The 21,098-nt window shown below is 54.9% G+C and overlaps 1 protein-coding gene across 3 annotated transcripts in view; it reads left to right on the forward strand.

Annotated features, from left to right (window-relative positions):
- The window catches only part of AGRN (agrin), a 139,596-nt gene extending 121,523 nt beyond the window's left edge, over positions 1-18,073 (forward strand). For all 3 annotated transcript variants that reach the window (XM_080380029.1, XM_080380030.1, XM_080380031.1), the window contains 13 exons: positions 1,084-1,276; positions 1,922-2,137; positions 2,404-2,633; positions 3,095-3,229; positions 3,395-3,491; positions 3,923-4,087; positions 4,883-4,994; positions 7,360-7,476; positions 7,786-7,975; positions 8,755-8,842; positions 13,386-13,610; positions 14,297-14,400; positions 15,959-18,073. In XM_080380029.1, the coding sequence (XP_080236155.1) occupies positions 1,084-1,276; positions 1,922-2,137; positions 2,404-2,633; positions 3,095-3,229; positions 3,395-3,491; positions 3,923-4,087; positions 4,883-4,994; positions 7,360-7,476; positions 7,786-7,975; positions 8,755-8,842; positions 13,386-13,610; positions 14,297-14,400; positions 15,959-16,116 (2,030 nt within the window). In that variant the 3' untranslated portion in view covers positions 16,117-18,073. The remainder of the gene's footprint in view (positions 1-1,083; positions 1,277-1,921; positions 2,138-2,403; positions 2,634-3,094; positions 3,230-3,394; positions 3,492-3,922; positions 4,088-4,882; positions 4,995-7,359; positions 7,477-7,785; positions 7,976-8,754; positions 8,843-13,385; positions 13,611-14,296; positions 14,401-15,958) is intronic.
- Positions 18,074-21,098: the final 3,025 nt, after the last annotated feature.

The following is a 21,098-nucleotide window of genomic DNA, read 5'->3' on the forward strand; positions in this document are numbered from 1 at the left end:
ATTTAACCGGCTCCCTTAGCTCTGCCATGAACAGGTTGTACACGCACTATGCGTTGTAAGAGGTGAGCACGGCAAGGCTGCAGGGTAAGAAGGTGCCGGGAGCAGTTTCTTCTTGGCTCCACTTCTGCTGTACTAGTGCCCTGAAGCATGGAAATTGTGAGCTGCTGCTTTTTTATCTTGGCTCATGGCATTGTCACTCGCAGCTTCTACAGCTAGTAACTGCTGGCTAGCGTAACTGAGAGACAGGTACTAACTGTCCTCTTGAACACCAGGAGATGTGCGCCGATAATTCAGGCTCTATTTCCCGGTGCTCAGAGCTTCTTAGCAAACAGCTGCAGGCTGGCAGCACGCTTAACCAGAGCTGCTGTTATTTACTGTGAGCTCCCACTGGTAGTCTGGTGTCACGCCAGGGGCTCTGGGCATTGTGAGCCCTTATTCCTGAAAAGCTTTTCCCTAAAGCTTGAGCTGGAGTGCTCAAAACTACTGTATGTAGGTGTCCAGCCTTATTAATTTTAATAGGGCTTGGTCTTCCAGATCCCTTGGAAAATCTCAGCTACAATAAATAAAAGCCTGGAGTGATGAATGTCAGTCTGTCATGTGGGATTCTGGAAGGGACAGGTAAAAATTATCCAGGGAGCTGGGAAGTTGAGTTACAGGGAACTGTGTGCGCAGCGGAGCTCAGCTGACGGCACAGAGGATGTGCTAGCTGGGCATGGAAAGGACCGACAGCGCTGGTCCTTACCTGGGAGGAGCTGGCGGGGACAGCACCCTGAAGCCAAGTGCTCGGGGAGCGGTACCACAGATCTCTAAAGCCTGGGAGCAATCTCTGGGGGGCCTGCCACCATGAGAGGAGTTGGTTGCTACCATTATGAGTGTCTAGGAGGTGGTGACAGGGGATGGTTGCACAGGAGCATTGACCCAGAGAGGAGAGCAAGCTTCTTTCTGTCATTTCACAAAAGCTCTCTTTGTACGAGTAGGAAAATGTTCATGGGCTCATGTCTGGCCTTTATCTGCTCTCTGTCCTTCTATTTCCTCCTCTACTTCATCCCTTCTTCCTTTCTCTACCCTCCCTGGCTCTTGCAGCTATCAGGTACTTCATCCCCAGCTTTGGTGGCAAGTCCTACCTGGCCTTCAAGATGATGAAGGCGTACCACACCGTGCGCATCGCCATGGAGTTCAGGACTGTGGAGCTTGGCGGGCTGCTGCTCTACAACGGGCAGAACCGCGGCAAAGACTTCATTTCCCTGGCGCTGGTTGGCAGCTATGTGGAGCTCAGGTGGGTGCGCTTCCCCTCAGCCCTGCAGGATGTGAAAGAAGCAGAGGAGCCGTTCTTGCCAGAACGGTCCTTGCAGAACACCAGGAGGGTGCTGGGCTCAAACTTGGAGGATAAGAAACAGTAGCATCAAGTGAGCAAGAACAGGAGGAGCATTTTTTCCAATGCAATAGGAATACTAAGGGCACTCATTCTCCTTGACACTTTTCAAGGAAGTTAATTCACTTATTTCAGTCTGAAAGCTAAAAGGTGTGGGAGGCTGATTTTTTTGAGGAAGTGAGAAGTCTTTTTTTGGCGCTGTTTTTGTACTGGAAAAAGAAATGCAGAGGAAAAAAGAAAGGGAAAACGGCCCCAGAAATGTGAGCTGAAATGAATTTTCCAGTTCCACAAGCCAAAGGTGCAGATTTGGAGTAAGGCGAGGTGGAGGGCAGATCTCTGGAGGCTGCAAAGCCCAGAGGAGCTCTCAGGCGGTCAGTTGTGATGCTCAGTGGGGGATGGCGCATGCAGCCTGATCCAGAGCTGGGGAGGGAGGGGGGCTCCTGAGTGCTCCCAGCTCCTCCCTGGGATGCAGCAGCCCCTGTGCCATGGCACAGATGCCACCTTTGTGCACGGTGGCAGAAGACACAGGCCTCCCCTCTTCTGCTCCAGGTTTAACACTGGCTCCGGCACGGGCGTCATCACCAGCAAAGTCCGTGTTGAGCCTGGCAAGTGGCACCAGTTAGTGGTGAACCGCAACCGCCGCAGCGGCATGCTGTCTGTCGATGGGGAGCCCCATGTCAGCGGGGAGAGCCCGACGGGCACTGACGGGCTCAACCTTGACACGGACCTGTTCATCGGGGGAGCGCCGGAGGACCAAATGGCTGTGTGAGTGAGGGCACTGGATGCTGCCCTGGGTGTCACAGCATCCACTGCTGCTGCGGGCAGAGCATCCGTGGTGGCTGCAGCTCCCTGCCTGCCAGCAGGCTTCAGGCAGTGGCTGGAGGGTTGTTGTAGAGTGGGGCTTCTCTGGGCCGGGGGGGGCTCTGAATGCCCTGCTGGGAAGCGCAGCCTGACCCAGATGCTTGGAGGGCCTCTGCATTTTTGTCCTCGGGGGACAAAACCCCCACCCACTTTGTCCTCTGTCCTTGCAGGGTGGCAGATCGTACCACAGCTACAGCTGGCCTGAAGGGCTGCATCCGTCTCCTGGACGTGAACAACCAGATGTACGACCTGCGGGAGAAAGGCAGTGATGTGCTGTATGGCAGCGGGGTGGGCGAGTGTGGCAACGACCCCTGTCACCCCAACCCCTGTCACCATGGTGGCATCTGCCATGTCAAGGAGGCAGAGATGTTCCACTGCGAGTGTCTCTACACCTACACTGGTACGGGGAAGGGGCTGCAGAGCGAGCATTGCTGGGGCTCCTGATCCCGCTGCCTGGCCCTGAAGGTTCTCACAGCCCCTGGGGCTCGTGTTATGAGCTACAGCAGGGAGGGATGTGGTGTGGAGTGTCAGCAGTGCATTAGAGGAGGAAGAATAGGATGAAGCTGCATCCAGTCAAGTCAATACATTGAGAACGTAGACCTGTTCGTATGCACATAAGGCAAGGGCCAGGATCTGTTCTCATGCGCAAAAAAGTTTCCTCTTGCATTTTAGGGGCATAGTCTGGCAAGGGTATCATCTGCCGTTTCTGGGGTCCGCTGAGGGGGGCTTCTTGAGTCATGGGAACCCAACTGATTCTGGCAGGGCATTGGGAGACATCAGAGACATTTGTCTCTGGCCAAATCGTGCCTGATGGCTGTTGGTTTGGGATGCTGAGCTGACAGACTGCCTTTTCTGCTGCAGGCCCGACGTGTGCCGATGAGAGGAATCCCTGTGACCCTACGCCCTGCCACGTCTCTGCCACCTGTCTGGTGCTGCCAGAGGGAGGTGCCTTGTGCACCTGTCCCATGGGCCGGGAAGGAGACTTCTGCGAGCTAGGTGGGACGGGAGCTGGCAGAGGAGCGGGTCTGGGGAAGGGGGTGGAACTGAAGGTGCTGATTTCCCCAGCCTGGGTGGCCAGGAGGCCTTGCCCGCTGTGCCTCTGGGGCACTGGCTGAAGCTGCTCTGCCTCCTCTTCCTCACCATTCCCTCATTTGTGCCCAGTGACAGAGCAGGACCACACCATGCCCTTCCTCCCGGAGTTCAATGGCTTCTCCTACCTGGAGCTGAATGGGCTGCAGACCTTCGTTCCTGACCTGCAGTAAGTGCCAGGGAATGGGAGAGGGGCAGGCGAGTGCATCGTCTGCGTGGCTGGTTCGGGGGAGAGAGCTCAGGCTCTGAGCCTCGCCTGTCACACGCTGGCTATCCCCAGGGGTCTTCCCTTTTGCCTGCTGGAGCTCTTTTCCAGAGGAGCTGGCATCGCCAGAATGCCTGCAGCCAGCCTGAGCCAGCACTGCACCCCATGTGCTTGGCATTACAACAGGCGGGGTAAATGGGCACCACAAAGCACCATCTCGAATGTGGCAGACGTGCCTCTTGCCTGGCAAGGATGCCTTACAGGGGCGGCATCTCTCTGCCGTACCTGTAGTCCCAGGCAGGCAGAAGTATTCCAAGGGCTTGGCACATGGGGCCGAGGGAAGAGAGCGCATGGGCAGCCGGATTGGAGAGTATCCATAATCCTTCTCTCCTCAGGGACAAAATGTCCATGGAAGTTGTTTTCCTGGCCAAGAACCCCAGTGGCATGATCTTCTACAATGGCCAGAAGACAGACGGCAAAGGGGACTTTGTCTCTCTGGGCTTACACGATGGCTACCTGGAGTACAGATACGACCTGGGCAAAGGGGCAGCTGTGCTCAGGTAGGATGGGCTGCAGGCTGTAGAGCTGCTCATCATGGGGACGTGGCAGCGGAGGCCTGAGGGACAGCCTTAGGTGTCCAGCACTGGCTTTGAGCTCCCCTCCCAGAAAATCATAGAGTCAGGTTGGATTGGTTGAGTAGGTTGGAAAAGACCTTTAAAAGCTTCAAGTCCAACCATTAACCCAGCACTGCCAAGCCCACCGCTGAACCATGTCCCCAAGCACTGCATCTCTGCATTTTTTAAACACCTCCAGGGATGTTGATGCCACCACCTCCCTGGGCAGCCTGTTCCAATGCTTGGCCACCCTTTCAGTGAAGAAATTTTTCCTAATGTCCAATCTAAATCTCCCCTGGCATAGCTTGAGGCCATTTCATCTTGTCCTGTCAGTTGTTACCTGGTAGAAGAGACTGACCCCACCTTGCTACAACCGCCTTTCAGGTAGCTGTAGGGAGCAATGAGGGGTCCCTGAGTCTCCTCCAGGCTAAACACCCCCAGTTCGTAAGGAACCCTGGGGGGCAGGGGGGGAGCAGACTTCATACTGGCCTTGGCTGTTTGCAGTAATGGTTTTTGGTCAGCTGTCCCTCTGTGGGACAGAGCAAAGCTGGGCCTGTCCCTGGCGTGTGCCTCTTTCCCAGGCTAATGCCGGGCTGGCTGTGAGCAGGGGCAGCCCAAGCTGGCCAGGTTGCGGTGGCCTGGGCAGCCCAAGGTGGTCAGGGGAGGTTTACAGTGCTGTGTTTGCAGGTGGTGGTGGCAGAGCTCTCACCCATGTGTCTTCTCCTCCTTTCTTATCACCAGGAGCAAAGAGCAAGTTCCCCTCAACACCTGGATAAGTGTCCTGTTGGAGAGGAACGGGCGCAAAGGAGTAATGAGGATCAACAATGGCGAGAGGGTGATGGGAGAGTCACCGGTAAGCTGATGGGCCAGGAGGGAGAGCCCTCTGGGCTTCCAGCCTTGCTCCTGTCATGTGTGACATGAGCTGAGAAGTTCCCAGGCTCAAGGGCACCCTGTGGTGCATGTCTTCAAGGGCAGAGGAGGAGAGGGCAAGACCTGAGGAGAAAAGGATGCTGCGGGGCAGAGCTCGCCCGCCTCTCTTAGCCGCTCTGCAGCCTGGTACCGGTGCTGTAGGACCTCAGCTGCGCGCTTCTCCCAGCTCTTCCCCCTCCTTGCCCCTTGCCACACAGAGCTGCAGCGCCTTCGCCAGTGACACGCATCCCTGACTCCTGGGGGCCTTGGTTTCAGGAATGTGTTCGATGGAGCCCCCCCTCACACACGTGCACACGCCCCTTGGCCTTTGTTTGCAGGTCCTCGACTGTCCTTGTCGGGGTCGGTACCCAAGGCCCCCTGGCAGCCCAGGCTGCCGCCGTGTTGGACCGTGGGGGTATCAGCCCGTGCCCTTGATGCTGGGCGCAGAGCTCGGCGGGAGGAGGTCACGGGGCAGTAGAAGCCCCGTTGCACTGTTGCTGCGGAACCCATCAGTGCCTTCTCTCCTCTGTTTCCCAGCTGGCAGCCTACCTCTCTGACTTCTCCCTGTGCCCTGTCCCCTCTGCACTTCTGTCTCTGCACGAACAGCAGTTCCCTGGGTGTCACGGCAGGGCCGCTGGCCTTCCTTTCATCCACCTTTCCAGCAGGGAAACTGGTAATGCAGAAAAAGCCCCATCTGCTGCTGAACTCTTCCCTGAGATCCACATCATTCCTGCCAAAGAAGGGATTTCTTCCTCCCTTCACTCTCAGTGTCTCAAGCTTCTCTCCAGGCGAAGGCTACCCCGGCTGGCAGCGGCCCCTCCTGTTGCCTTCTCCAGCTCCCCTTCCCCTTCCCTGGCTACCCCAGGCACTGGCTGCTGCAGTGGTCTTGCAGCCCCGCATGTTATGATGTTACCCACTGATCTTCCTTTTTTCTCTCTCTCTTTCTCTCTCTCCCTTTGATTTTCATTCGTATTTTTCCCTCCCCTGCTGTCTGGATCCCAGAAATCCCGTAAGGTAAAGATAAGTATGACCCACTGCACCTCCATCTCATTTGCCATTGGCACGTTGTTCTTCTTCGTTTTCCATTCAGATCTCAGTGTCTCACCCACTCCCTTTCCCATCTGACCAAGCAGCTGTAGGATCTCTGTAGATTAGAGACACTTGTATCCTCTCCCATCATTAATTTCCAGCCAGTTACATTTTGTTTTGGAAGCATTTCAATTAATCTGGTCATGTTTCTTGTGTTAACTCCACAAAGCATTAGCTAGTGATTCATATAACTGCATCTTTGCCTCGCTGCTGTGCCTCGGGCTCCATCCCAGGTGCTCGGGAAGGGACATTGCTTCTGTTGTGTGCCAAGTGAACCATGTGGCTGAAGACTCACCTGGACTTTCTGTGCTGTGCAGTTGGGGCTGCAGGGTGACAGCAAGGAGGGAGCCTTTCTCCTCCAAACACACAGCCACGTGAGATGCAGGAGAACCTCCTCTAGCCATGTGCTGTAGGGGACCTGTAGCAGCCGGATGAATCCAAGCTAAATCCCTCCGGTATGCGTTTGGGTTTAAGCATTAGCCCTGGTGAGAGGGAAGCAATATTTGTTTACTTGGTTTTGGGAGCCACGCAGAACTGGAGGCCTCCACGCCTGAGAGCATCTCCCCAAAATTAAATTCTCAGAAAATCTTTTCCTTGCATGCCTGTTGGCAGGCAAGACCTTGCAGCTTGGCATGAGGAGGTTCACTGGAGGCCCGTTTCGCCCAGCACCCTTTAGACAGCCTGTTTGGTGCCAGATCCATGGAACTCATCGCCTCCCTGTGCTCGGCACCGGCTCATGCCGGCAGTGCCGTGGCTGGTGACCAGCCGTAGGTCCCGGTGGCAGGGCAGGGAGGGCTGCAGGGTGTGCGGGACAGCTGGACTGGGGCAGTCCAGGGAATGGAGGAGGTGCAGGTGTGGTCCCAAGTGGGATGCAGAGCCTAGCCTGCCTCTCCCTGCCTGGCCCACCTCCTGCCTGCCTGCCCTCGGGCAGGGCTGTCCTGCCCAGCCCCTGCAGAGGTGCCCGCAGCAGCCTTGCTGCAGGACACAGTCCGTGCCTTGAGGGAAGAAGGCGGTGAGCGGGGGAGTGCGGGGGGCAGGCGGGTGTTGCTTTCTTTCCCACCAGCCCGGCTTCTGGCTGTGCACGGGTGCCTGCTCCGCCTGCAGTGCTGCCCTGCTTGCAGCATCCTTTAGTCCCCGCGGAGCTGGGCCAAGTGCCCTTCTTGCAGCTTAGGGATAGCCTGGTATCTTCTCCATGTCACCTTCTCCCCTGTCCTCCCCAGGTGCCTCACACCTTCCTGAACCTGAAGGAGCCGTTTTATGTCGGGGGAGCCCCTGATTTCAGCAAGCTAGCTCGAGCAGCCGCCATCTCCACCAGCTTCGATGGAGCTGTGCAGAGGGTAAGGCCTGACTGGGTGGCCCAGGGCAGGTGTCTGGCTGGGAGACGTGCCACCTGCATTGGCACCGCTAAAGGAGAGCAAGGACGAGCCTGGGTGGGCTGCCTCAGCCTGTGGGCCCATGTGCATGGGGGTACACCCAGTTGAAAAGTGGCAGAAGGGGAGATGGGCATGCATTACAGGAACACATGGGGCTGGCTTCCCATCTCCTCCTCCCCCCGAGGATATTGGCCTCTGTCCCCCTGCCAGCCCCGTGGAGAGGTGGGGCGGTGAACCCTGACCCTTGGGCTTCTTCTTCCTTATATCTGCCAGATCTCCATCAAGGGAGTGCCTGTGCTGAAGGAGCAGAACATCCGCAGCGCCATTGAGATCTCCCCCTTCCGAGGCCACCCCTGTACCCAGAAACCCAATCCTTGCCAGAACGGAGGCACTTGCAGCCCCCGGCTAGAGAGCTATGAGTGTGCCTGCCAGAGGGGCTTCTCTGGAGCTCACTGTGAGAAAGGTGAGGCTGCCAGGGTGGGGCTGGACGTGGACCCTCATCCACTAGCCAGACATGGCACTGAAACCGCTGGATGATTAGCTGGTGGCAGCAGGACAGCACACGGCTTGGGCCGAGCCTGGGGTCTTGTCCTTGTTGTGGCTGCTGGGAGGAACCCAGGGGAGACAAGCGGTGGCATTTGCAGGTTGGTGCTGTGGTGCAGCTGTGAAGTCGGGGCTATGCCGTTTCTCAGAAATGCAGGCGTTACACTGGATGCAGCAGGGCAAATGCTGCTGCCCACAGGTAGATCACCCAGCCCTGTCACCTCCTCCCGTCACTGCACTGTGATCCTGTCTCGTGTTGCTGTGCTCGGGGGGAGCAGCCTGGGGCAGGGAAATGTGGTTTGGTGCTGTAGCAGATTCACCTGGAGGGCCAGCGCAGCGCCTAGCTGTCTCCAGATCAGGGTTTCTTTCCTACGACCTCCCTGAGTTTAGCACCTGGGCCAGCACCAAGCCCCCGGGTTCCTCCCCAGCTTCACCCAGGAAGCCAACAAGGCTGCAGATTCCATGGCAGTTGGCTGCAAAACAGGGAGATTGTCTGGACTCATGGGCTCTAAAGCCACAGTAAAACTTTTCAGGGGCTTGCTCAGAGTGCCACAGTGCTGATGCGCTCCAAGGGATGGCAGGTTTGTGCATGCCTTCGTCCTGTTAGGAATGCGCAGTGTAAAGGGGGATTTTCCTAGTCTCTGAGGATGGACAGGCCATGCTACGTTGCCTGACAGCTCTTCTTTTTCCCACCTCCAGTGATCATTGAGAAGGCTGCTGGAGATGCAGAGGCCATTGCTTTTGATGGTAGGACATACATGGAGTACCACAATGCCGTGACGAAGAGGTAACTTGGCTGCTGAGCTGAACCAAGGACAAGAGAAGGAGTTAGGGCTGTTGGCAGGAGGAGGAGCTAGGGCTGAAGTCCGAGTGCAGCACTCAGAGGGGAGCAAGGCAAACTGGGGCCGTGAGCCATCACTTCCAGCCCTCACCCCTGAAGGAGCCTTGCTGGCAGAGGGCTTTCCCCACAATGGCAGTGCCTGGCCAGCTTCAGGGCTGGCTGCTCTCGTTCTGCAGCGTGTGGGCCACGTTCTGGGTTAGCAGAGTCTGGTTTGGAAGTGGGATGAAGCTGGCTGAGTGCAGCCCATGAAGGTGGTTAATGTGGCCCATGCCCTGCTCCTGGTCGTTGCCATTCTTTGCCCGCGTGCTCAGGAGCAGGTTGTGGGCTGGGTGAGCTGTGCTGAAGGGAGAGGTGGTTCTGCCTGCCAGGTCCTTTGTCTCCCTGGCTGCACAGCAAGGGACGGGCTGTCGCTGCTGCAGGGTCTGCCGAGCCTTCTCCAGCATCTGCTCGACCCTGACCCCAGGGGCTAGGAGTACGTGTTTAGGTGCTGTGGTTTCTGTGGCTGTACTGGTCCCTGGGGCTTCTCTCTCCAGGTGAGCAGGGCTTGCTACACAGCTGTGGACTGAGGTCCTCAGCCCCTGGACCAGGTATTTCTCCAACAGGAGACTCTCGGTCCACTGCGGTCTGGCTTGGTACCCTTCCTCAGCAATGTGCTCCTGGAGCCCCCGGGGCTAATTCCCAGCTCCGTGGCACTGAGACAGGGTGTTGGATCAGGCTCCATCAATCTGCATCTTGCACCCTCCGACCCCCTGCTGCCCTGGCACCCTGCCTGGGAGGGCACCTCTGTTGAGCTGTTGTTTGTCAGTCTTTGTCTGTCTGTCTCTTCTCAATGTCCTTGTTTCTTTGTTTTCAAGCCACCTGACCAATGAGATCCCCGCGTAAGTACAGTCCTCCCTGCAGCCATCTGCCCTCCACCTCATCTCCCCTTGCCCCCCTGAGTGCCCACCCGTAGGGCAGGTGTGGGAGGAGGAATACAGGCACTCTCCCAGGGGGCTGCCATGGGCAGGGATTCCCGTTTCAGGGTGACGAGGACACAGGTACTGACCACAGGGCCCAAACACAGCCAAGATGCAGCAGGAGCTCCGCTGCCTGGCTCTGCTGCAGGCAGATGTCCTGGCAGCACGCTGCAACTTACCCTTAGTTGAAGTGGGTGAGCACAGAGGAAGAAAATTCCTGTGATTTGCCTCTTCCATCAGCGGCAAAGGCATTGGCGATGGAAGTCAGGGGTGCTAATCCTGCCCTGATTTTTCCAGCAGAATATGGCATTGCTGCTGTAGTGAGGAGGCCAGGCTGGGTGCTAGAAGTGTTCCCCAGTCCGGGGAATGCGGCCTGGGCAATGCCTTGCAATGTGCAGTGCAGCTGCGGGGCAGAAGAGGGGCCTGGGCGGGCGGATGGGGAGAAGGGCTCCTTCCCCAGAGCGGGCTTGACAGCTGTTGATTTGCTGCCTGTCTCTCCTGCTGAGCAGCAGGAGTGGAAGAGAAGCACTGGTTCGTGCAGCTGTATTGCCCGCTGTGTGGGGGAGTCTGAGTGATACCTGCCTTGTTACATCCCCATTTCACCTCATTTTCTACAAGCTGGGGTCAGGCAGAGGCTCAGGAGGCTGAGCTGTGTGCATGCATGCATGTTAACACCTGAGGAGCCACAGAGCCCATCTCCTGCATGTTCATGGCGGTTTGGGAGGTGCTGTGGTGTTTTGGAAAGGGATTTTTAGGAGCCAAGTATCCTCCTGAGCTAGACAGTGCCCTATAGCCACGAGGGGCATGTAGCGGCCTGCACGACTACTCTGCCACGTGGCAGAGTGCCCAGCTGTCCCTCTGCGCAGACATGAGCCACATCCCTGCAGATGAGCAGAAACCTGCTACCTTTGTGTCCTGCCTCTCCCAGTGCTCTGCAAAGGGAAGGTCACCGTTCCCAGCCTTGTTCCGGCCCGAGCCAGCCTATTTTGGCTGTGCATGCCCCATCCTGCAAGAGAGCTTAGCACTTCTCCCCAGATCCCTCTGCTGGGACTTGGCCGCAGCACTCAGTGGCCCTGCCAGGACCAAAGGACCCATTGGGCTGCCCATAAAAAGTAGTTTCTTCTGCCTCCAGGCAGACACCAGGGTGTGCCTTGGGCAGGACTAACGCCCCAATTGCTTCTCTGGGCTCTGCTGGCCATGACATGCCCATACTTTTTTTTTTTTTTTTTTCCTGTGAACATACATTTTTATATATACGTCTTGTTGGAGCTGATTGTAATGCCAGCCTGTAGCCCCTAACACCCCCAGGCAGTGCCAGCAGGACAGCTGGAGTCCTGGGTTTCCCCTTCTCCATGCACGGTCCCACTGCCCAAGTGCCCCAGGGCTGACTCAGAAGCCTTGTGTGACCTTATCTAGCTCGGTGGGGGCCTGTTCTGTGGCGTCCCCAAGAACCAGCCTGAGACCTGCCTGAAGATCTGCCCAGGAAGGGGTCCTGGTGCAGGGCCATGGACCAAAAGCTCCCTTCCCCCAGCAGCGCTTCCCTCTGCCCTGCCAGTAGGGCAGCAGGGGTGACTAGCAGGAGCACTGATCGCCCTGACCCGGGGGAGCATTGCAGAGACCCTGCCTGGTGGGACAGGGCTGCATTCTCGTTGGCATTATTATGCTCAGCCTGGCTAAGCAACAACTTGGAAACTTGTCTCACTGGCTTGAGGAAATGCAGCCCCGGGGACAGTGGCTGAGGCTTCCTGCTCGTGCTGGGTGGTTTTCTCAGCTTGAGCGTCGTGTAGGGTGAAGAGCTGTTGCAGTTGAGCGGGGCTGTTCCCTGTCTGTGAGCGGGGTGGGGGGGAAGGGTCTCCTCCGCTGTCCTGCGCTTATCGCATGCTCCCCTTTCTTCCTGCATCTAAGTCCCGAAGCGCTGGACTATCCTGTGGAGCCCAGGTGAGTCAGTGCCAGGCTTTCAGCTCGTGTGTCTCGTGCTCTGCTGTTGCTGCATCAGCATGTCTCTGTCCCCGTGCGTGTTCTGTGTGTCCATACCCTTGGCTTTTTATTTATAAGGGATACAGCTCTGCAGGTGATGGGAGTAAACACGAAGGAAGCCCTGTCTCTCCAAGCATAGGAACAGCAGGTCCTGTGTGGCTGCAGCTCTGCCCCTTGCTCCTGGGGACTAGACAGCAAATAGCTGCAAGGGAGGGGAGAGGTCAAGCTGCCTTGCCAATACAGCAGGCTGCATGCAGAGCCCTTGTCCAGCCCTTTGGGCACAGTGTCCCTTGGGAATAAAAAGCTGTCTGTGTTGCCCGTGTTGTCTGGTCTATGTGTGCACATGTGTCAGCAGTGTGTCTCAGAGCATCCCAGGAGAGTGGATGGTGACTCCATATGGCAACTTCACCTGTCACCAGGAGCCTTTTGCCTGTTCCAAAAGGGACTGAGCAAAGATGGGGATGCCAATGTGGGAGAAACCCTGTCCTCCCTTCATTCCTCCCTTGGGAAAAGACACTGCATCTAGGAGTAAGAAGGCTTTGCTGCCTCTGTGGACAGTCTCCAACCCCTTCAAACCACAGGGTGCTCATCGTCTCACAGTCCCCAGCCTTGGGTTCCCGTGTGGCTTTTGTCAAGCAGAGGCAGCGGTAGAGCACGTACCTCTGAGGCTGGTGGCTGTGCGATGATGGCGTGGGGAGCGGTGGTCCCCAGGCGCCCCAGCTCTGCTTGCACCTTGGATGCCTGCCAGCAGGATAGTGAAATGGTGCTTGACCCCAGCACAGCTGGTGGCCGCAGCCCTCCCCAGGTGGCCAACAGAGCCCCCTTTGTTCTGATCTCTCTCAAATCAGAGGCAGCTCTGTGGGGAAAAACCTTCTGCTGGCCAGACTGGGGCCAGCCTGGTGCTGTTGACCAACCCACATAACCCTGCTCTTCCTTCAGCATCTGCATATGAGGAGGCAAAACCAAGACTTGCGTATCGCAGCTTGCAGGGGTTGATGTACATGAACTTTATGCTTAGGGAGGGCAAAAGCAAGGGGCAATAGCCCCAGACTGTGTCTTTAAAGGTTCAAGCTGGATGTAGGGGGAAACACTTCATGCCCGGGAGAACGGTGCAGCCCCCTCTCAGGTCAGCAGGAGGATGAAGGAGCTCCGGTCCCAGTGTTCCCAAGCTCAGCTGGGCAGAGCCACAGCTGCCCTTGTCTAGCAGTGGTGCTGCTCTGAGCAGGAGCTGGGTTAGAGACCTCCAGAGGGCCATTGCTTTGATCCTGTGGCGTGGTTTAGAGCGTTCCATCTGCTCCCCCTGCCATGCACCAGGCCGCCTGAGCAGGCTTGGGATGTTGCAAAGGCCACGACCCCTCAAGTGCAGCAGGTAGGGACTGAGACCCCGTGCATAGCCCGATGCCAAAGGTTGATTGAAGGTTATCCTCAGCAGGTGAGCTAGTTGACTGGGAACAGCAGAGAGGGCTGCTCTGAGGAGCTGCCTGCCTGCCTGTTGCTTTTGTAGCCACGTCTTTAACTCCGCTCTCTCTTCTTCCCTGCTCCCATCTGCCCTGCAGCGAGAAGGCCCTGCAATCCAACCACTTTGAACTAAGCATCAAAACAGAAGCCACTCAGGGGCTGATCCTGTGGAGCGGGAAGGGGCTGGAGCGATCAGACTACATCGCCCTCGCCATAGTGGATGGCTTCGTACAGATGACCTACGACCTCGGCTCCAAGCCTGTCATCCTACGATCCACGGTCCCAGTCAACACCAACCAGTGGATTCACATCAAAGCGTACAGGTGTGGAGGCTGGCAGGAGGGGGGAGCAGGGCCGTGGCAGGCTGCTGTGGGATGGGCAAGCTGGGAACTAGGGAGCCTGAGTCATGGCCGTGGCTCCGTGCCCTGTGATCCCCGAGGGTCACTCCTCTTCTTGGATAATAATAGAGGAGAGGCATGTGGGCAGTGCTGCGCTGGAGGGGTGCGTGTTGTGGCACGCCTGGAAATGTCAAAGGGGCAGGCTCAAGGAGGTACGAAAGGTTCATGCCTTTTATTTTAGCTGGCTGAGGGTTTGACATTCTGTTCATGTTGAGCCTGAGCCGTCTCTTTTATTTTTATTGGTGGTGGGAGTGGTGAGCGGGTCATGCGGCTGGCATGCCGGGGATTTCTGCTGGTGGCTCTGGAGGGTGCGAGGGGAAGCTGTGGCTGCTGGCAGGGCCGGCAGCGGGGCGGTGGGATGCGCGGGGGATGCCGGAGGGGAGTGCTCGCCACTGCTGCGCGGTGCTCCCCGGGAGGCATTGCACCAAGGACCGAGGACCGTGCTGTGCTACGTGGTCCGAGGGAGAGCTCTGCTCCCTGCTCTGCTCCAGGCGGAGTAGGGCTGACGGTGCCCAGCGTTTGGCTTTAGTGTAAAGCAGAGGGCAGCTCTGGGCTTTCCCTCTAAGGTCGCTAATCATCTGCTGTTTCTTCCTCCCTCCCTCCGGGAGCAGGGTACAGAGAGAAGGTTCCCTTCAAGTCGGCAATGAAGCCCCCATTGCTGGCTCCTCTCCGCTTGGTGCAACACAGCTAGATACAGATGGGGCCCTGTGGCTGGGTGAGTCGGTGTGGAAAGGGTGAACCTCCCCTGCGCCCCTTGCTGAGGGGCTCAGAGCTGGAGCTGGGATGCTGATGCTCCCTCACTTGTGTCAATGCGACACCTTTGCCTCCCAAGTGGCTCTGACAGGTTTGACGTTAAAAGTCCCTTGCTTGTTCTCTGCCTGCTAGGGCAGGATGCTAGCGGCAGATGAGGGACAAAGGGTTGGCTTTACCAAATGCCAGCCCGTTCCATGTCACCGTGTCCCCTGAGGGGAGCACCCTCTCCCTCTTCAGCCTGGGAGTGCTCCCGCCTGCCCAGTTCCCATGTGGAAGCCTCTGTCAGCTCACGAGCCTCCCAAATGCTACTTGCTTGGGTAACTTGGGTTCCCAAGGGTGAAATGGCTGAATGGGGAGAAGGGTACTTCTGTCTGGAAATACGGAAATACCCAGGCTTTGAATGTTGCTTATTTGCGTAACAGAATAAGCAGGCATGCCAGAGCGTGCCCCTGTCTGCAGCAGTCAGTTCCATTTGTGTTGACATAAGTATTTTGATCCTGCAAACAGAGTTTGGCCCATTGCATCGATCTCGTACTGCCTGTGGCGGATCTGCCAGCACAGACAGAGGCTAGATTTGTCCCGTAACAGCTTAAATAGGCAAGAAATCCACCCACAAGCACAGGATAATTGTGCTTTAACTACAACCAGTACGAATCCGAGCTAAGTGGATGGTAAAGTCCTTTTTGGAGCCCAAAGGGATGAAGGAAGGATGCGCAGTGATCGGGGATGCTGCAGGTCCTGGGCTTTGCTCATCCCTTGAGGAACTTGCATGGCTCAGCTCTCCATCTGTAAGTTTAGGACTGGGCTTCTCCTCAGGCAGGTGCCATGGCAGTCCTAGCGTTCCTGATTGCAAGGGGCCACAAGGACCACAGAAATCCATGGCAGAAATGTTCATTTGGGGATTTCGATCACCTGTAATGAAGAAACAGTAAATTAGATTGTATTCACACGTTTCGGAAGCATCTGTTCTTATCTTCCCAGTCGAAGCCTGTAGTTTCAGGTCTAACCTGACTTCAAAGGAGTTCATATTCAAAAACGTAGCCTTACCTCTGAGAAGGCAGTGTCCCAGATGCCTAGAAATCAACCTAGAAGTTACATGGAAAGCAAAATTTTTCCATGAGAAAATTGCTTGGCTTTCCCACTGGCTTTTCCAAAGGTTGTGTTTGCAATCAGCCCTTTGTAATTTCAGGACCTGGAATGAGCCATAGCTGACATTTCAGTAACTGAAACAAAATGCAGTTTGAATTTGGGACCAACCTCCAAGGAAATAAAGTGTTTTAAGTTCAGCTGGTATTTTAGAATTCAAGTTACTGTTTTAATGGGAAACCTGTATGTATTGGTTGGAAGTGGCATTTCCCTGACTCGAGTGGAAATAAGTACTAGCCAGTAAAGAGGTTTTTCCCCTGCTGTGGTAAAGGTATTCCCGGCAGCGCCTGCATGCACGACGCTGCCTGGGGCAGGCTGCTGGCACAGCCATGTCCCCTGTCCTCCCCCCTGACCTTCTGTGCTGTCTCTTGCAGGGGGAATGGAGAAGCTGAGCGTGGCTCACAAGCTGCCCAAGGCCTACAGCACTGGCTTTATTGGCTGCATAAGGGACGTGATTGTCGACCGCCAAGAACTGCATCTGGTGGAGGACGCTTTAAACAACCCCACAATATTACACTGCTCAGCCAAATAGACCCCCAGAGACCCTTCCTTCTCCTTCCCTCCCTCCTGCCTATTGCTGTAATTATTTTCTATTTTTGTAAACTTATTGCTTTTTATATTTTGGGGGGAGGGGGGAAAGGGAGGGGAGGAAACACCTTTTCTTTTGGGTTATTTGTTCGGTTGCAGTCTATCCAGGTCAGTCAGACTCTAATCAAACAGCAGCAACAAAGAACAAACCTTGAACCAAGTCTCCAAGAAGTGACAGAAGAACATCCCCGTTGCACCTGCATTGTAAATCTTATTCATACTTGAAGCTTCTTTTCGGGTTATTTTTCCCCCTCCTTACTTGTGTTTTTGGGTTGTTGTTCACACCCGCGGGGCAAAGGATGCTGGTGCTGGCGAGACATGTGGCCTTCGTGGATTTGCTGCCTTCCCGTCTCAGGCCTGGCCTCGGAAGTCCCCTCTGCCATGCTGGCCGAGTGGGGAAGCGGCCATCAGAGAAGTGGGAATTGCCACCCTGCTTCGGGGCCTGGCTCTGCCAAGCCTTCTCCTGGCCCCGTGTTCACCCCATCTCCCTCCTCTCGCCCCTTCCTCTCACTATAATTTATGTGTGTAAGGATCTCAAGTGCTTTTCTCCTTTATGCTCTGTTAAAATCAGGGATGCCATGCACTGGAAGAGAGACCAAGGTCTGCTCTGAGCAGGCAGAAAAGCATTGCTCTTTGGTTGTCTTATGACTGTTTGCTGGACTGAGAGGTGCTGTGGGGGAAATGTTGATTTCTCTGTTGGCTCTCCTCCTCCTCCTCCTCTTGGACATGTGCAGAAGCAGCTGTGAAACCTCATTTCCACGCTTTGTGTTTATCCAGACATGTCCTAACCACCTGCTTGCCCTGGCTGCTCTTCCCAAGAGCTTCTGTGTACCGAGCATTGCCTTCCCGTGCACCAGCGAGAACTTGCAGCACGTCTTCAGGAGCTGGAAGTGCTCTCCCTCTTCCAGCACTGTCAAATGGGCTGCGAGGGCAGGGGGACTGGGTCCCTTTTCACTTTAAAAAAGATCTGTTGGGTGTGTCCTTCCGTGACCCGTGTCCATTTCCCAGCCTCCGGGCATGATGTGCCCTTTGTCTGCCATGAGGATGCTTGCAGCTGGCCAGCACGTGAATCTCTGTAGAGCTGGTAGAGCATCTCTGGTGAAGAACAATGGGAGTTTTACCTTTGACTTCAAGTTTTTTGCAATGCAGGGTCTTCCACACCATGATCAAAGCTCCTCTGGATACTGCCAGCCCAGCAGCAATAGCTTCAATGGAAATGGGAACGGGGCATGAGTCAGCTGTTGAGGCAGTAGTGACTGGCAGGAGGATTTTAAAGTGTTTTCTTCCTCCTGAAAGCAAATACTGTGGTGCCAGTTACAAAGCCAGTATGTGTGTCTCTGAATGAATGTATGTGTGTTTGCGAGTGTCTGTTAACCAGCACACATTTGCATGCAAACACTGAATCTCCTGTGAACAGGAGAAGAGCAAACGGATTGCAGCTGTGAAAGAAATTACCCACTCCATTCAGGTTCCTTCTCCGTGGGAAGAATTTACTGATGCTGCGTAGCATCTATGTCCCTTTCCACCACTGGGACACAGCCGTGTCCCTTTCCCACCCTGAGATGGCAGCTGGCAGTGCTCTCTGTAAAACCAGCTTTATGGAGCGTACAGAATTCATCTGAAGGATCCTGCCAGGTATCAAGTGTTAATTAACATCTAGGGTGCCATCATTTTGCAGTTTTACCTTAAATTTCTAGCACGCCTCATAGTGTACCTTTACAAAGCAGTGCACCCTTTAGAAATGTTGTTTCTTGGCACTAATTTGAGCCGTGAAGAGTCAAATTACTTTTCTCAGGGTGAGCTCTGAACACAGATGGTTTAACGAAGGGGAAGAACACAGTGTAAAACCACTTGGGTTTCTTTTTTCTTTCTTTTTTTTTTTTTAATTAAAAATAATAATATGCCTAATCTATTGACATTCCTCTAAAAATCCAGTGGTTAAATATTTCACAGGGGCCTGTGCCTCTGTGGGATGGAGACTCCGGGGGGGGGGGTGGGGGGGTGGGTGGGTGGGTGTGGGTGTGGGGGGGTGTGTGTGTGTGGTGTGTGTCTGTGTGTGTGTGTGTGGGGGGGGGGTGGGGTGGGGGTGTGTGTGTGTGGGGGGGTGTGTGTGTGTGTGTGTGGCAATACCACTGTATATAAATCGTGGTTGCTGGTGGGGGGTAATGTGACTGTGTTGTGAAAGGGATGGACTGCTGTATTTTGATCATGAGTTGTAGATGGACAGGGGCTAACTAGGACCGCAGGATGGGGTGGGATGGGAGGGAAGTGTGAGACCCTTGATCTGTGTTTTGAGAACACAAGTTCTAGCTGGGCAATGCAACCGCGTTGGCTGAGACTGAGGGCTGGATGTGCCAACTCCAGAGGGGGAGGGGCATGCGCAGAGGAAGCTGCTAATTTTCTAGAATGCCACTGAAATGAAGCCTGGGTCACTGCAAAAAGGAAAAAGAAAAAACTAAACAAAAACAAAAACTCTGTCTGCTTTTGCTGGGGCTTGGAAATGCCTTAAAACGGGACCTTGCGTCCTCGTCAAGCATCTTGAACCAAGGTCAGTTTCAGCGGTGCTCCCTAGGGGCTGTGCACTTTGGCTTTATTTTTAATAGCATTTATAACATGTATGTACAAGAAAAAAAAAAAAAAAACCAAAACATTGAGGTTTCTGTTTTTTTCTCTGGTGTTTTTTGTTTGGTTTTTTTTTTTTTTTGCTTTTTTTTTAAAAAAAAGATGTCCATGTGGCTTCATTTATAGGGTAAATTAATGACCATTGTGAACTGCTGTATGAATTCTGAAGGGCAATGCACAGTAGAGGAGCAGCATGATATAACCATTACTAACTTGTGTCTTTCGTCAATCACCATGAAATAAAGTTTGAAAACTATTAAATATGTTTTTAAGGGGCCTGTTGCTTTTTTATTCTTTTTGTACTGTGTGCCTCATGTTTGCTTACTGATGTATATCCGTCTCCTGGGCGGATACTGCGTGAAGTCAAATCTGCATCTCCCTTTCTGTTTCCCTTGGAACCACCGTGGCTCATGCAGGTACCTGCTGTACCTCCTAAATGCAGCCTCTTCGTGAACGCCAACCTGAGCTCTAGCCACCCGGTGTTTGGAGGAGAAAGACTCCTGTGTGTCTTCACTTCCCCTCCTTTGTGGCCGTCTGATTGCACCCTGGTTTCACTTTTTCCAGCATCCACCAGCTTGTCCTTTGCTGTGCGTGCTTTTATCGCCTCTCCTTAGGGAGTGTTTTCAGAAGAGGCTTTGTATCCTGTTGGCATCACACCATGTCTGTAGAGGAATGAAGGCAGTGGGTTCGTTAGCATTGATAACATGCAGCTGTGGCCTTGCCTCAGTGGCAGTGAGTTGATTAACATGGATGATGTGCAGCTATAGCTCATTCCCGCTAAGTGGTTAAATAGCCCTGAGGAGTGGGGGGGTGTCAGATGGAGTGGGAGTGGTCTGGCCTGGCCTCTGGAGGAAGGAGAAACAGCAGGGACAGTAGAACCTGACCAAGGTAAAGCCTTGTTGCAGTCTAATAGTTTGATTATGCTGCAACATGTGTCAACAAGACTGAAGTGATGCTTCTGTGGCCCGCTTCTCACTGATGGCAACGGTTTCCATGGGTTTTACCCTCAAAGCCAGGAGCTATGGAAAGTCAGTTGCAAGCATGCAAGCAGGATGTGGTTTCAGGTGTACCAGCATCTAAGTTCCTGAACAGGTCTTCTTAGTGGTGCCTTTCCACCTGGCCAGAACCCGAGATCTCTGCAGCTTCATCTTTCTGCAAGAAAAGGAGGTAGGAGATGGAGAATTCTGTTTACTCAGGAGCTCATGTTCATCCAAGTGGCATGAAGTAAAAAAAAGTCTGTGGGTTTCCTGCTGCCTGGGAGATGGCTAATTTAGCAAATGGAGGCATCTTCATATCCAGCAACGATGCACACTTACTGGTGTCTGCATCAGCTCAGTAGGAACTGGCGTTTCAGTGGACAATGAGATGCTGAAGACTCACAATGGGAAACAATGAGGCCAGTGTTTGAACAGCCACGGGGGTTGCAGAGCTCACAACTGGGGCCATGCTTTGCTCAAGATCAGCCTCCTGGTGCAGCATCTTCTTGACAATGACCTTATTATGCCACAACAGGCACAGACTTGTGAAGTCAGTACCTCTTTCACAGGCATTTTGCCAGCTCGCTGCAAAGCAGTAGGAGAAAAAGCTATCGTCTTGGGCAGAAGGAAATGCTGAGCTCTGGCAGCTGGATGGGGTGGTTTTACTACAGGCTAGAAAAACCCATTGTGAGAGGAAAGAGGAAGAAGGACAGGAGCCACGCCGGGGGCACACTTGGGCATGCAGCAGACAGGACTCAGGGGAATGGCCTGGCCACGCTTCCTGGCAGCCCGTGCTCGGAGAGCAGCCTGCGCAGTACTCTCAGGAACGCACCGTGCATGCATCAAGCCCAACTGCACTTGCTGGGAGCAAAGGCAAGCAGGCAATATCCTCCAGGAGGAGAGAGCAGTTGGGGTTGGACAGTCTTGCCCATCCTCAGCTCGCTTTGGCACCCCCAGCCTCTGAGAGCAGCTCACCCTGACTGCCAGTTGTGAGCCTCTCTGTGCCAAGGAGCTTCAGTCTGGGGCTGAGAGCAGCTTTCTCCATTCTTGAACCACTGAGCTGAGGCTTCAGCAGGGTGGTGGGGCAGCTGATGGGGGGACTGGACGGAAGCAAAACCAGTGGTGCTAGGCTGCCTGAGCTGCAGCCTCCCAGGTGGATGTAACATGAGGGTCCGGCCCCACGGGGACCTGGGGGAATGGGACTAACTCTAGTTTGCAACATCTGGTCAAAGTACACCCGAGGAACCCCCTTCTGTCAGGCTGGAATCCAAGTCGCTTCTGCATTTGCAGCACCAGGTGTTGGAAAGCTATGTGATGTGGCTGCATC

The sequence above is a fragment of the Falco punctatus genome (assembly GCF_963210335.1).
Source record: "Falco punctatus genome assembly, chromosome: 3".
In the NCBI taxonomy this organism is placed as follows: Eukaryota; Metazoa; Chordata; class Aves; order Falconiformes; family Falconidae; genus Falco; species Falco punctatus.